The sequence below is a fragment of the Patagioenas fasciata genome, chromosome 26 (genome assembly GCF_037038585.1).
Source record: "Patagioenas fasciata isolate bPatFas1 chromosome 26, bPatFas1.hap1, whole genome shotgun sequence".
Classification (NCBI taxonomy): Eukaryota; Metazoa; Chordata; class Aves; order Columbiformes; family Columbidae; genus Patagioenas; species Patagioenas fasciata.
In genome coordinates this window covers 3716086-3729859 of record NC_092545.1, presented here as the reverse complement: position 1 = coordinate 3729859, position 13774 = coordinate 3716086, and the positions used below count along the sequence as shown (strand labels likewise).

The window sequence follows — 13774 nt, the reverse complement described above, 5'->3', positions numbered from 1 at the left end:
CCCTCAGCTCCAGAAGGACAGGGAACTGCTGCAGAGAGACCAGCGCAGGGCAACCAAGATGCTGAAGGGAGTGGAGCATCTCCCGTGTGAGGAAAGGCTGAGGGAGCTGGGGCTCTGGAGCTGGAGAAGAGGAGACTGAGGGGGGACCTCATTCATGTTCACAGATATCTAAAGGGGGAGTGTCAGGAGGATGGAGCCAGGCTCTTCTCGGTGACAACCAGTGACAGGACAAGGGGCAATGGGTGCAAACTGGAACACAGGAGGTTCCGCTTAAATATGAGAAGAAACTTGTTCCTGGTGAGGGTGTCAGAGCCTGGCCCAGGCTGCCCAGGGAGGTTGTGGAGTCTCCTTCTCTGCAGACATTCAAACCCGCCTGGACACCTTCCTGTGGAACCTCAGCTGGGTGTTCCTGCTCCATGGGGGGATTGCTCTGGATGAGCTTTCCAGGTCCCTTCCAACCCCTGACATTCTTGGATTCTGTGAACACACCCAGTTTCTTATCTATAGCTTTTATTGTCTCCATAATATGTTTTTTCTCTTATTTTACATTACTTTGTGCATGTACTTTGTGTATGAGTAGAAGGTAAAAGCGTGTGGCGTGTAAACGAGCAGAAACACGTACCCGTGACGAGTGGATTTTGTTTGAGATAGCTCGGAAGGACGAGTCCGAAGAAAATGGAAAATCCAAGTACAAACAGGTTACGAGAAGAATTTAAATCGATGAACTGGAGGTTAGACAGACCCACGGCTGTAATCATCCCTAAACGAAAAGAAAACAAGCCTCAGCTTTGACATAGCAAAAAAAGATAGCAACACATGCATAAAAAAAGCACTAAGAGTAAAAGATGAAGCTGCACAGTGCACAAAAACGAGCAAAAAACCATAATTTTACCGAAGAGAGTGCAGAAGAGGGCACCGAGCACGGGGTCAGGCAGCGAGGCGAAGAGAGCACTGAACTTGCCGACCATCCCCAGCAGGAGCATGAAGGCTGCGCCGTATTGAATCACCCGCCGGCTTCCCACCTGCACGAGAGCAAAAAACCCCTCACTTCACGCCTTGCATGTTATTCTATTATTCTCTTTGGCACTTAAAGCTTCTTTTCAAGCTCCTGTGTGTTAGTGGCTGACACTGGAAGCTGTGCTGCCATCCAGTGAGACCTGGACAGGCTGGACAGTTGGGTGAGGAAAAACGTAATGAAACAGAACAAGGGCAAGTGTAGCATCTTGAATCTCGGAAGGAACAACCCCAGGTTCAAGTTGGGGAATGAGCTGTTGGAGAGCAGTGTAGGGGAAATGGAACTGGGGGTCCTGGGGACAGCAGGGTGACCATGAGCCAGCACTGGGCCCTTGTGGCCAGGAAGGCCAATGGTACCTGGGGTGGGTTAGAAGGGGGTGGTCAGTAGGTCAGAGAGGTTCTCCTGCCCCTCTGCTCTGCCCTGGGGAGACCACACCTGGAATATTGTGTCCAGTTGTGGCCCCTCAGCTCCAGAAGGACAGGGAACTGCTGCAGAGAGTCCAGCGCAGGGCAACCAAGATGCTGAAGGGAGTGGAGCATCTCCCGTGTGAGGAAAGGCTGAGGGAGCTGGGGCTCTGGAGCTGGAGAAGAGGAGACTGAGGGGGGACCTCATTCATGTTCACAGAGATCTAAAGGGGCAGTGTCAGGAGGATGGAGCCAGGCTCTTCTCGGTGACAACCAGTGATAGGACAAGGGGCAATGGGTGCAAACTGGAACACAGGAGGTTCCGCTTAAATATGAGAAGAAACTTGCTCCTGGTGAGGGTGTCAGAGCCTGGCCCAGGCTGCCCAGGGAGGTTGTGGAGTCTCCTTCTCTGCAGACATTCAAACCCGCCTGGACACCTTCCTGTGGAACCTCAGCTGGGTGTTCCTGCTCCATGGGGGGATTGCACTGGATGAGCTTTCCAGGGCCCTTCCAACCCCTGACATCCTGGGATTCTGGGTTTGTGTGTGGTGCTGAAGCACAGGCCACAGAGCCTTTACAAATGGCTTGGAGGGCTCAGCTGCAATGTGGTTGTGCTCCAATTTTAACATGATTTTGGTTTTGTTTTCATTAACATTAAGACATATTTAAACCCATCTGTAACAGCTACAGCCACAATAACCATGAAATGTGGCATGGTCCCATCTACGATAAAACAAATAGGAGATGCGGCAAACAGATCAATTATAACGCAAATGGGGAAAAAATAATAAAATCCACATGTTGCTGCCCTGTTATACAAGAATATTTGTATTATTAGTTGTATTAGTGACCTACCATGCAGTTCACTTGAAGGAGATGCTGGTTTTCTAGGCAGAGATTACAAGCTGGTTTTATAACATCCCTCTTTGAGATCAGAACCAAATTCATTTCACATGCAAATCGTGGCTGTGCTAAAACTGACGCCAAGTGCCTGCACTTCCTTCCCATATTTATTTTAAGCATTCAAACTTCAGGGCAGTATTTCTCTGGTACTTTTTTGTAGTTGAAGCCGAAAACCTGAGTGTTCAATATCTTAATTGTGTTACACTTGATTAAGAGGAACATCAGGTACACAAAAATCCCTTTTACACTGCTAAGGTGGTTTCTAGCAAACCCCTTTGTAGGTGCCCTGTTACATGGTATTAGGCTTTAAAGAGAAGTAGACGTTAATTGGTTAATTATGTGTGACTGAGCTTAATGAGTGAAATGAGAAAAAAGACAAAGCATTGATATGGTACCTGGTACCTTACCGGAGCATCCATGTCATCACCACATTGTGGTATAAACTGCCTATATTTTGCCCCAACTAATCAGAAATTGATTCTCATCAAATAAAACTCACTCGCAGATTAGCTCCAAGTCTTTGTGGCTTCGGCTGGGTGTAAATACCGTACATTTAAATTCTAAGCATCATCATACACTGATTTTGAGACAGATAAATGTCTCTTTCAAATGTTGCTCTGGTATGATGGGATCACCAGGGCTACGCAGTCTTTGCTCACAAGCACTAAAGATTTCCTCTCCTAAATAAACAGTGGAGCATCTACACGCCAAAAAACCCCTATTTTGACCCAAATCAAAGCTGCAAAACTATGGGGGGTTTAGGAATGAGTGCGCAGACAAGAAAACAAGACAAAACACTGGAGCAGAGCCATCCAGCTGTGCCATCCAGCTGTGCCACCCGGATAAGGGACATTCACTCCTCCAGCAGACCCAACTGTAGTTAACTCTGTTCTCTAACAGCTGCCAGTTTAACATTCATTTTTCGCCGTTTCGAAGCACAACGTACACTCATTTCTGCGGACTGTTAATAAAAAATGGCTGTTAATTCATATAAAGTCCTATAAAGTAACAACAGAAAGGGAGCGGAACACAATAAGCCTTTCTTGAAGGGTTTTTCTAACTAACATTTATTCTAGGAAATTTCCATCAGCGGTTGACTGGGAGATGTCTACAGACAGCAGATGGTGCTATTAGTATTTCTGTTCCACTGTAAAACCAAAGAGAATCATTCTTTGTGCAGAAAAAAAAATGGCTGAAGATAAATCCATCATCTCTATTGGATTAAGTCAGAAGGATGAGTTATTGTAAGTGGAGAGCGTACATTTTCTGTCTCGTACGCATGAAGTTGATTTATTTTCCAAGCGAAACACGCAACAAGACGTACGTGTTTCCAACATAAATTACTCTTACCCATTCGGGTGATATTTCTTAACAAGGTTAAATTAACAATATCGAGCAAATCTATCTGCAGTCCAAGGTCTCCTGCTTCAGCACAGCATTCAAACACATATCCAGTGCTGCACGTGAATAAAGGAATTCCTCAAATATTTATATATTTGGCTGAGTAACAGCCCAAAAAACAGGTGATCCCCTAAGTATGCTCAGTGCTTTAAGAACCTACCATGCCAGAAACAATTATCTAGGGCACATTTAATGTTGAAGTCACCTTGAGTGCAATGTCCGAGTACAGACATAGATAAGACCCAAGGACCTCAAGTTGCGTTTCATCGAGACATTAAAAATAGTCAGTTCTTTAGCACAAAAGAATATCAATTTCTTTACGGTTTACAGCGTTTAGGCCTCGACTCAAAGCACCCTTAGAGCCCTGAAATGCCTTCTTGATTTTCCAAGCTTATTTAGCATCATGTGCTTTATGCAGGTTTTCTAACTGCGCTTTACTCCAAATAAAAATAAGGTTTTTGAGGTCCTTATCCAGAATGTGATTGCATTAGACAATGGCTGCTACAGCCAATGTGTAAATTCAGAATGCAGTGTCAAGTCTGTGTGCACAAAGCAGTAAGTAGTATGGTTTATTGGAGGAGGATCATGCTGGGAAACATGAAAGTGGCACCAAAGGAGATAAAATACTCCGCTCACTGAGGAATCGAGGTAAAGCACAAACCTTCGTGATGCCCAGGACACCGATGTTGGGGCTGGAAGAAGTGGATCCATTCCCTGTCCCAAATACGCCATCCAGAACACAGGAGAGACCCTCAATAAAAATCCCCCTGGAAATCACAGAGAAAGAGTCAGACTTGTATTAGCACAGACTCGCTTCAGACTGCACGCCTGCTAAGGCACCTGTCCCACGTTCATTATTATAATCCATATTTCAAGCTCCAACACACCTGCAAAACCAACCTGAGTTGTTTTCTATGTCTTAGATACCCACGTTCTCAAACTGAGGACATTTCGAAGCAATTCGAGTCGAACTTAGGGCTGCCCTTCATTTCTAAAATTGCACTTCAAATGAATTTGAGAAGCCACCCCGATTCCAAACCGATTTAGAGCTCTGTCCCTACAGAAACTGCCCTATTAACTTCCACAGCAGCAACAGGACTAAGCTTCCAACGCTGCACTTGCCATAAAATAATTCAACACGACAGTTACATCTTATATTTCAGCCCCTTGGCCCTTGTCCTTGACCAAATTGCCGTTTTTAATCTCAGAGCACATTCCTGTCTTATGCAAAGAGCAAAAAATCACTTCGGACACTGAAAAATAGATATATTTTTTGACATACCTGTTTATGGCATGAATAGGTGGAGGGGGAGCGCACGACAACCTGGCACAGGCGTAGTAATCTCCTATTGATTCGATAATGCTGGCAACAACGGCGCTGAGCATTCCTATCACCCCGGCGGCTGAAATTGTTGGCAGTCCCCACTGAACTGTGAAGAAAAGAAAACTGAAATCTCCCGTGCCACAGAAAACAATGTCGGTATCAAAACAGCCAGCAATGTATTCGTCTTTAGTGGAATTGGCAAACTCCCTTCACAGTAACGCAGTCTGGCAAGTTCAGGGAGATGAAAGGAGCAATGGAAAAACGGCCGACCCGACCGCTTATGATCACGCTTGGAAAATACCCAAAAAGGCCTAAATCCCACCAAAAACATTCCTCCTGCTCAGAAGAGATGGAATTCGAACTACTGCTTGTGGAAAACCAATTCTGATCAGTGAGGTGAACGCCACTTAATTACTATTGCTCTCAAAACTCGGCCTTCCTCTTCACTAGACCAAACTTGAGACCAAAGGCCAACAACCAGCTACGATCACTGCACAGGCACCCCCCAATTTTACATTTTTGTCGAGGAGAAAAATCAGATTAATTTAAGCCCGTAGAAAAGCTTGGCAGGTTTTCCACAGCAACTGCCTCGACGCTTTTATCTCTTTGAAACAGATGAGCCTCTCGCAACAAAAGGAACTTGAAATCACACAAATGTGAATGAACGAGGCTTGGGTAAAGAGTTTCGTGTCCTCTTATAAATACTTTTTTGTGATTTGAAAGCATTGATTGGCACCCCCTGCCTTCTCATCAGCCCAATTCCAACACTGCTGCGGGAAGTCAGGACATTTTTGTGTCACCGTTACGTTGTGCTACGCCAAGAACGAGCGTGCTTGGGGCAGGAAAGAGCATTAAGCTGGAAAACACTCCACACGCTACTGATTCTTTTAACGAGAATTGATGACTTCAGTAGCTCTACAGGAGTTGTCATAACCCATCCTTATATAAGTACAGAGAAAACAAGCATTCCCCAAAGAATACATGTTTTATATAGAGTCACGTTATATTATTAGAAGTCAAGAGTTACCTAGATAATCTCTGCAAGTGCCTTGTACAAATTCAAGTTTCACAGACTTAATCTTTCTTGGGTGAGGCCTTAGAGTATCAAATTAAAAAGGAAAATAAGAAAAAAGCCCATCATCCTCACCTCCGATGTCTTTAGTTCAGTGCATGGGAATATGGTACTGAGAGAAAAATAGCAACGCTTCTGAAACCAACAGAAATGATACTCGTAGGTGTAGTATTAGAAAAACCAGCTCTTAAAACCAGATCTACTTACAAGGATAAGGAACCTTGAACCACGGAGCGACCAAGAGCACTCCCCGCCGGGCGTCTGTGCGAGCGTAGAAACCGTACTTGGAACTGTCGGGGGGAAAGACGTCTGTCACCGTGAAGATGAAGCAAAGCAACCACGACACCAAAATGGCTAAAATAATCTGGGAAAGAGAAGAAAAGCTCTTTAAAATAAACCATCACCGGCAACGTTCATCAACAGCAAACAGTTCCTGCGCAGAATATCTATTACGCAAATGCCTGAGTGGGATCTGAAGTGAAATCTGGGGTCTGAATGAGCAGTAAATCCTGTAATAGGTCCGTTAGGTGTTTTCCCCTGGCCTAAGGGGGACCTGAAGTGAAATTTGGTGTCTGAACGAGCAGTAAATCCTGTAATAGATCCGTTAGGTGTTTCCCTCCCCGGTCCCTAACGAAGCTGCTGTTACAAAAGCTCTAGAATTAGAGCTTCTTCTCTCCCTTCACAACTGGGAAAGTCTCCAAATGGGCACTTAAAGAAACTCGGGAATTAGTCTCAACTTTACTGGAGAATTAAAAAGAAGTCTTTCACACGGTGGAATGGAGTATTGCTTTCAGAAAACTAGAAGATAATGATCTTACCATCCCTTTGACGGCTCCGTTTAGGCTTTCGCTGCATGAATAAACTCACCTCCTTCTCTACCCCTTCCCTCCCTCCACCATCTTCATCACTCCAACAACTCTTCATCACAGACACCACAATGGGCTCCGGCAAAACTACAACATCAGACTATTTCCTTTGGCAAATGAGTCATTTTGTTAAGTTTCCCATCAGCCTATTTAAGCTCTCATCTCACCTTTGTGATCTATCTTCCATCTTCAAGTGACGATGTGGGGTGGAATAGGAAAATTCAGTCTCTAAATGGTTGGCTCCAAGACTGGTGTTACAGGCAGGGCTTTGGATTTTGTGATAATGGCTGAAGGGAGTGGAGCATCTCCCGTGGGAGGAAAGGCTGAGGGAGCTGGGGCTCTGGAGCTGGAGAAGAGGAGACTGAGGGGTGACCTCATTCATGTTTACAGAGATCTAAAGGGGCAGTGTCAGGAGGATGGAGCCAGGCTCTTCTCGGTGACAACCAGTGACAGGACAAGGGGCAATGGGTGCAAACTGGAACACAGGAGGTTCCACTTAAATTTGAGAAGAAACTTGTTCCCGGTGAGGGTGTCAGAGCCTGGCCCAGGCTGCCCAGGGAGGCTGTGGAGTCTCCTTCTCTGCAGACATTCAAACCCGCCTGGACACCTTCCTGTGGAACCTCAGCTGGGTGTTCCTGCTCCATGGGGGGATTGCACTGGATGAGCTTTCCAGGGCCCTTCAACCCCTGACATCCTGGGATTCTGTGATCCTTTCCAGGGCCCTTCCAACCCCTCACATTCTGGGATTCTGGGATTTTATTTTTTTTTTCCAACTGAAGTTTAACTACTTACAGGGAACATTTTGAAAAGCTGCAGCCTGTAGGCTGTCCATCCTTTCTTGGATTTGTAGATGGGTAAGGGAAATTTGACGTTTCTGGCATACTGAGAAAACAGCAATACCAGGAAAATAGTCCTGAGGGAAAAAAAGGAGGGTGGGACAAGAGGGACAAATTATTAGCACCAATATGTTACAAATTCTTCTCAGCACAAACCTGTTTAGGCACTTCAGACACAGAATATCAATGTACATTGGAAATTTAGCACATCAGAAGAGGATGTATTTTAAATAAATCCAAGCCAAACCGATTTGTATTCTAAAGTGCTGCAATAACAGCAGCAAACAGGTAAATGAAACCAGGAAAATTAATCAGATTAGAGAGAGATTTCCAGAGCCAAGCAGCCAAAGGGCTACGCTTCACCCTCGCTTCTTTTTGACTAAAACTCCCGTTTTTGTGCCATTTTTGTGCGTATGAAGCACAAAGGTTGCTGCCCGCAAATAGGAAGAAACAGGAAAACTGGGAGCCTGTATATAAAATGTTTTACATTTCAAATCTTGCGTAAAACTCCAAAGCACTTGAAAAATGTCTGTCAAGGGAAATGATTTCTTAAGCATCCCCCTTTTTTGTATATGCATCTTTCACTAAACAGCTGTAAATCAAGCAGAACAGAGCCCCAAAAAAACAAGATTCCATTCAATTGCAGTTCACTTATTACAGTTTTTAGATGCCTCAAGTATTACAAATCCTCCCCCCTCATCCAAATTGCTGAGCTCCTCTAGATGCTCCGAATTTATTCAATTCTATGGTTAAATTAAGTATCCACTGCAATGAAAAGTATTCTAGAAAGCAGGTTGCTCAACTCTGGAAGCCCCAAACCCCGTTTGGTTATAAAAAGGCTCCACAAAGAGTGAAGCTGTCTGAAGCAGCAAAGCTTTGCTGCAATTTGAGATGATGTTTTTATCAGCTGACTTTCTTATAAATAAAAAGGCAGATTTTCAGCTTCCCTCCCCTTTCTGTCCAGGATCGGTTTCAGTCTGTAAGAAACAAAACGGAGCTTTATTCTCCCTCGGTCCGCAGGAACAAAGAGCTCTGTACAAGAAGCATTTAGGTCCTTTACCCCCGAATGATAAAGGCACCTTTTCCGTGCGCTCACAAAACATTTTGGCACTTTTCCCCAAGGCCATTATGGAGAGATGGGCTGCGCTCCAAGCAGCGGCTCTCCCGCAATGCTGTGGACAGGTGGCTTCTTATTGCGATTTAATTCGTAGAGAGCTGTAAATAACGCCGAGGAGGACACACGCATTGACATAACTGAAACCAATTCATTTCCCAGTTTGTTTGTCTACAAAATAGGTGTAATATTTTATTATATACTGGGGTTACTGCCATTCTGTAAAATATTACCAAATTTGAGGGCCCAAAAGCCCAGTTTTATTCACCAGATGTTGAGGCAAAGAGCAAGTCAGGAATCATTTCCCTTTTGACCCACCACGATGTGCTGTGGTTTATGGGTTCAATTCTTTCGGTCTGGCACCTGCAGAACAAGTGAGGTCGGAAAACCGCTTGGGAAGCTGAAAATCTTGTCAAATAGCATCTGCAGTTAACAGGATAACAGCTCTTACCCAGGTTCTATTCTGCTGTGAGAGTCAGCAATACAGGATATTTAACTCATCAAAACAGTCAAGACAACTTCAAGTGCCACATCTTGTAGAGATCGGTTACTTATGAGTGGCTCTGGATGGCTATGGAGTTATATTTTTGCATAGCAGAAGCCAGAAATACTTATTGACTGGGTACTATTTAAATCCTGCTCCTAAATTGATTTGGTTTTTTTTTTCCAGCTGCAAAATGTCAACTTTAATTACATGTTTCCATGTCCAATTCACCAAAGGTCTGGCTTGATTGATTTAACATTAGTCCCAACTTGCACAGAATCTGTTTTACAGCAAAATAAAACATTCCTTTGGGTCAGCTGCTTTGACATAGCGGAATTACAAAAATATTCATGATGCTAACATCCGAGATAAAAGCGAATTAAACAGCCCTTTTAATCATAAGCTGCACTTACAGAATAGTTTATGTGTTCAAAGTACTGTGCAAACAGATTAGTCAGATCAGAACCTGATCTCATCAAGTTGTTCCTTCCGCTTCCAGAGCCAGCACGAAGTTGGTCACTATATATCGAATAGAGCAACCGCCTCAGCCCATTTCCTTCTCCCTAAACGTGGTTTCCATCCTGAGCTGGCTGGTTATCCACAGCATCACACAGGAAGCTTTTGTCTTCTCTTCATCTCATTTTTCTCAGTTATTCCCTTTCACCCCACTAATCTCAATTCTTTAATTTCCCTGGCATCTCTACTTACAGGAGCACATAGATCATGCCCTGAAATTCAGCTTTTTTGTCCACTGAACCGAAACCTGACTACTTTTGCCTCATCGACTGATGGCATTCATGGAAATACATATGCTGTCATCATACAAATTTCTCTTGGCTACAGATAAGCAAACCAGTAATGGTGATAACCGGACCACTACTACCAACGGTATTTACTCACTTTTGCAGAGTAAGAAATATATACAATATCATCATAAAACCAGAAATAAAAATTGTTCACTGATCTCCCTGGCGTTTTGCTAAATCACCTTTGCCATAACACTGATTTAGACCCAGCCAATGGCTCCCAGACCAACTATTGTTTCACACAATCCTCTGTTCTCCACTCCTCACCTTCCGCCGTTGTCCTTCCCTTCCTCTTCTCCAGCTGCTGCCGTCCTTATTCCCAAATTGCCAACTACCCCTATCCCAGACCCACTCCCATTCCTGCCCAGGGTATTTCTCCACACTGGGAGCCCCTGGCTTTTTCCTGGCGCCCCAAAATTCCTGCCAAGAACACCCCGGAGTACTCACAGCATAGCGATACCCCAGTGTTTGCCGGCTCTTTCTCCAGCGGCTTGGAAACCGGAGAGGCCGATGAGAGCGACGGTTGGCGTGATGGTCAGAGGTCCGATGTATCGCAACAGGGCGCCGGGAAGGCCGAGCAAACCGATCACCACTTCTATCAGGGAGGACATGATAATGGCACCTTGGATCTGAACACACAAGAACGGGAAAGGGTTAAAAGCGAACCCCAAGCGTTTCTTTTTTCTGCTCTGGATTACAAACTGCACTTAAAAGAATTCAGCGACACAGAAGAACTCAGCAAATTTTTCGTCATAGAACAGCTCATTATGTTTAAGTGGCTTATTGTTTAAGCAGAACGCTTATGGTTTTTTTTTAATTTTATTTTTTTTCTCCACAAAACTATGCCACAACAGACGAGTGGGCCAGCCCGGTCGCTGTGCGGATAGCACATCACACTGTCAGACAGGAGACCTGGGTTCCAGGCTAACCTTTAAGCTCTCAGATCGAACCGGCAAGGGTTGCAGGCGCCACGGAGGTGGGAGGTGATGCTCCTAGCTCCTAGGGACAGAGTGTGGGCTGCACTGTTCACAAGTGCTCCTTAGAAGCTGGTATAGAGCAGCGTTGTGGTCTCAGGAGACTGTCAGCCCTCGTGGCTGCAGGGCTCTTGGCGGGATGTCGCTATGGTTTGAACATGGGGAAGAGAGAGGGGTGGGTTTTAATTCAGGAAAAGCGCGCAGCCCAAAGCGACGGGATGGGAGAGAAAAATTCCATGATACACGCCTGAGTTTGGATTGCGCTAGCTAGCACTCCGCTGGGACGCCTGCGCACACTGGGCTCGTTAATGGTTATCAATATATAAAGGGTGAGTGTCAGGAGGATGGAGCCAGGCTCTTCTCGGTGACAACCAATGATAGGACAAGGGGCAATGGGTGCAAACTGGAACACAGGAGGTTCCACTTAAATTTGAGAAGAAACTTGTTCGTGGTGAGGGTGGCAGAGCCTGGCCCAGGCTGCCCAGGGAGGTTGTGGAGTCTCCTTCTCTGCAGACATTCAAACCCGCCTGGACCCCTTCCTGTGGAACCTCAGCTGGGTGTTCCTGCTCCATGGGGGATTGCACTGGATGAGCTTTCCAGGTCCCTTCAACCCCTGACATCCTGGGATTCTGTGATTCTGCAGAGCGGGACTGCGGTGCTGCGAGTGGAGAAGGAGCTGGATCTAGTTCAACAAGTCGCTCAGGAGAATTGTCTTAAGACACCCAGGGATGGACGGATTTGCTAACTGCGTGTTCACCTTCCACGGGACAGCCTATAGAACACGGGACAGCAGGCACATGGCCTGGGAGCAGCTGAACCACTGCCAGCGAGCGCAAATCGCAAAGTGTTACACGAAGAGTTTTCGTCTCATGTTTTACTGCGCGTCTTTTGGAACGTGGCAACTAACTCCTTGTATTTTGCTGTCCAGCAACAAATGAGTTGAAAAGAAATATAAAAAAAATGAAGGCTTCCACGAAATGAGTAAAGGGATATATTCAAATGAAAAATCACAGTGAATAAAGGAATTACCAACTTAAAGACGAGAACACACAGAGGGTTGGGTGAGAAACTGGACTGGAATCGGACAGATCAACAGCTAAAGGCGACTCTTACGTTACCTCTCGTATTCTGGGATACCAGATGTGCTCAGTGTGCAGCAGTTCTGTTGTTCCATTTGTAACTGTTATATCTTACAAAAAAAAGAAAAAACCATGGGTATTTATTCCTTGGCCACTTTGCCATCATTTAATACAAACCAAACCTCTCCTTAAGCTGCATCTGACAAATAAGCCTTGATTTACACAGACGAAAAGTCCTGCAATGCTACAAATCAAGTAATAACACGTTTCCATTCCCCACGAGCTAACCACTAATTTTACCCACTGCACCAAAGTGGAAAAAAATCATAACTTTCAGAAAGAAAGGTCAATTAGGGATCCTTTTCCCACTCCAATAAAGAGATGAATGGAGAATTCCTCAACTAGGAATCCAGTACTCCAGTGTTTCCTGTTCACCAATTTAGGTCACTCACTGAATGATGAACTGACCCGTGGTGACACCTCTGGAAGGTTAAAAGGTTCAAGAGCAAGACACAGCAAAGGTTCTTCTTGAAAACAAGTTAACATTCGAATATTGTCCAAACTTGCTCTGCAAAACCCATCAGATATGAGCTAAACAGGGAAATACTGATCCTGAGGTGATGCTGAACATTGCTCAAGCTTCCTGCTACTCAGCTTAAAAAAGGATTTGACTGGAGTCACTATTTCCAAATACCACAAAGGAACATTTACAAAATCCTTCTGCCTTTCTCTACGTTGTTAACAGAATTGTTTTATGCTACTCAGAGATTTCTTCTGTCAACATTTTTAATATTAAAAAAAAAAACCCAGCAAGAGAATTCAACAAGGGCAATTTTAAGAATCAAGGCACAAAGCTTTAATATTGTAAAAAGAGAGATCTTATTTTCTTCTATTCCCTGCTCATTAATTGCAGTTTCCTATCCAACGGTTTTGCAGTTGCACTGTATGTGATCTGGGTCGTTCGTCACTTAAAGCCGAACGAGTGTAAATGACAGTTACCTGTATTATTACATTTCCACTTCTCCAGGGAGAGGATTGCTCTGGCAGGCGCTAAGAACGCAAAAGCACTCGCTTGAAACAAGGGTAACCTGGTGGAAAGGGAAAGAAGAGACGCTGATGTTTCTCGGTGGTACGGTACGGTCAGGGTGTCAATCGCAGTGAGGTGGTGGCTCACCCTCAAAACCAGCTTTTATTGGTGGTGAAATAAAAGAAGTGATTTAAAAGAATACTACAACTCTACAAACCCAAGACCAAACAGAAGATGCTACACACATTAACTAATACAACACCTATAACAGGTAATTCCTGGTAGGTACCAGACTTTGATTTAAGCTTTTGACTTGGTAGCAGAACCAGGATACAGATGCAGATCCTCATGTAAGCACCAGAACGTGCAGCTTTTACCATCCCACCGCATTCAAAAAGCTCTTGGATGGAGCAGCACACGCTCTGCATGCTCAACACCTTCCCTTCGCATGACGAGCACTGCACTCATT

At 44.8% G+C, this 13774-nt stretch overlaps 1 protein-coding gene across 3 annotated transcripts in view; it reads right to left on the bottom strand.

The window, feature by feature from the left end:
- Positions 1-13774, bottom strand: part of SLC23A2 (solute carrier family 23 member 2) — a 56214-nt gene that overhangs the window by 5032 nt on the left and 37408 nt on the right. For all 3 annotated transcript variants that reach the window (XM_065856640.2, XM_071799304.1, XM_065856641.2), the window contains 9 exons: positions 13278-13366; positions 12318-12388; positions 10673-10854; positions 7778-7898; positions 6327-6483; positions 5006-5153; positions 4385-4490; positions 893-1022; positions 623-760 (listed from right to left, as the gene is read on the bottom strand). In XM_065856640.2, the coding sequence (XP_065712712.1) occupies positions 623-760; positions 893-1022; positions 4385-4490; positions 5006-5153; positions 6327-6483; positions 7778-7898; positions 10673-10854; positions 12318-12388; positions 13278-13366 (1142 nt within the window). The remainder of the gene's footprint in view (positions 1-622; positions 761-892; positions 1023-4384; positions 4491-5005; positions 5154-6326; positions 6484-7777; positions 7899-10672; positions 10855-12317; positions 12389-13277; positions 13367-13774) is intronic.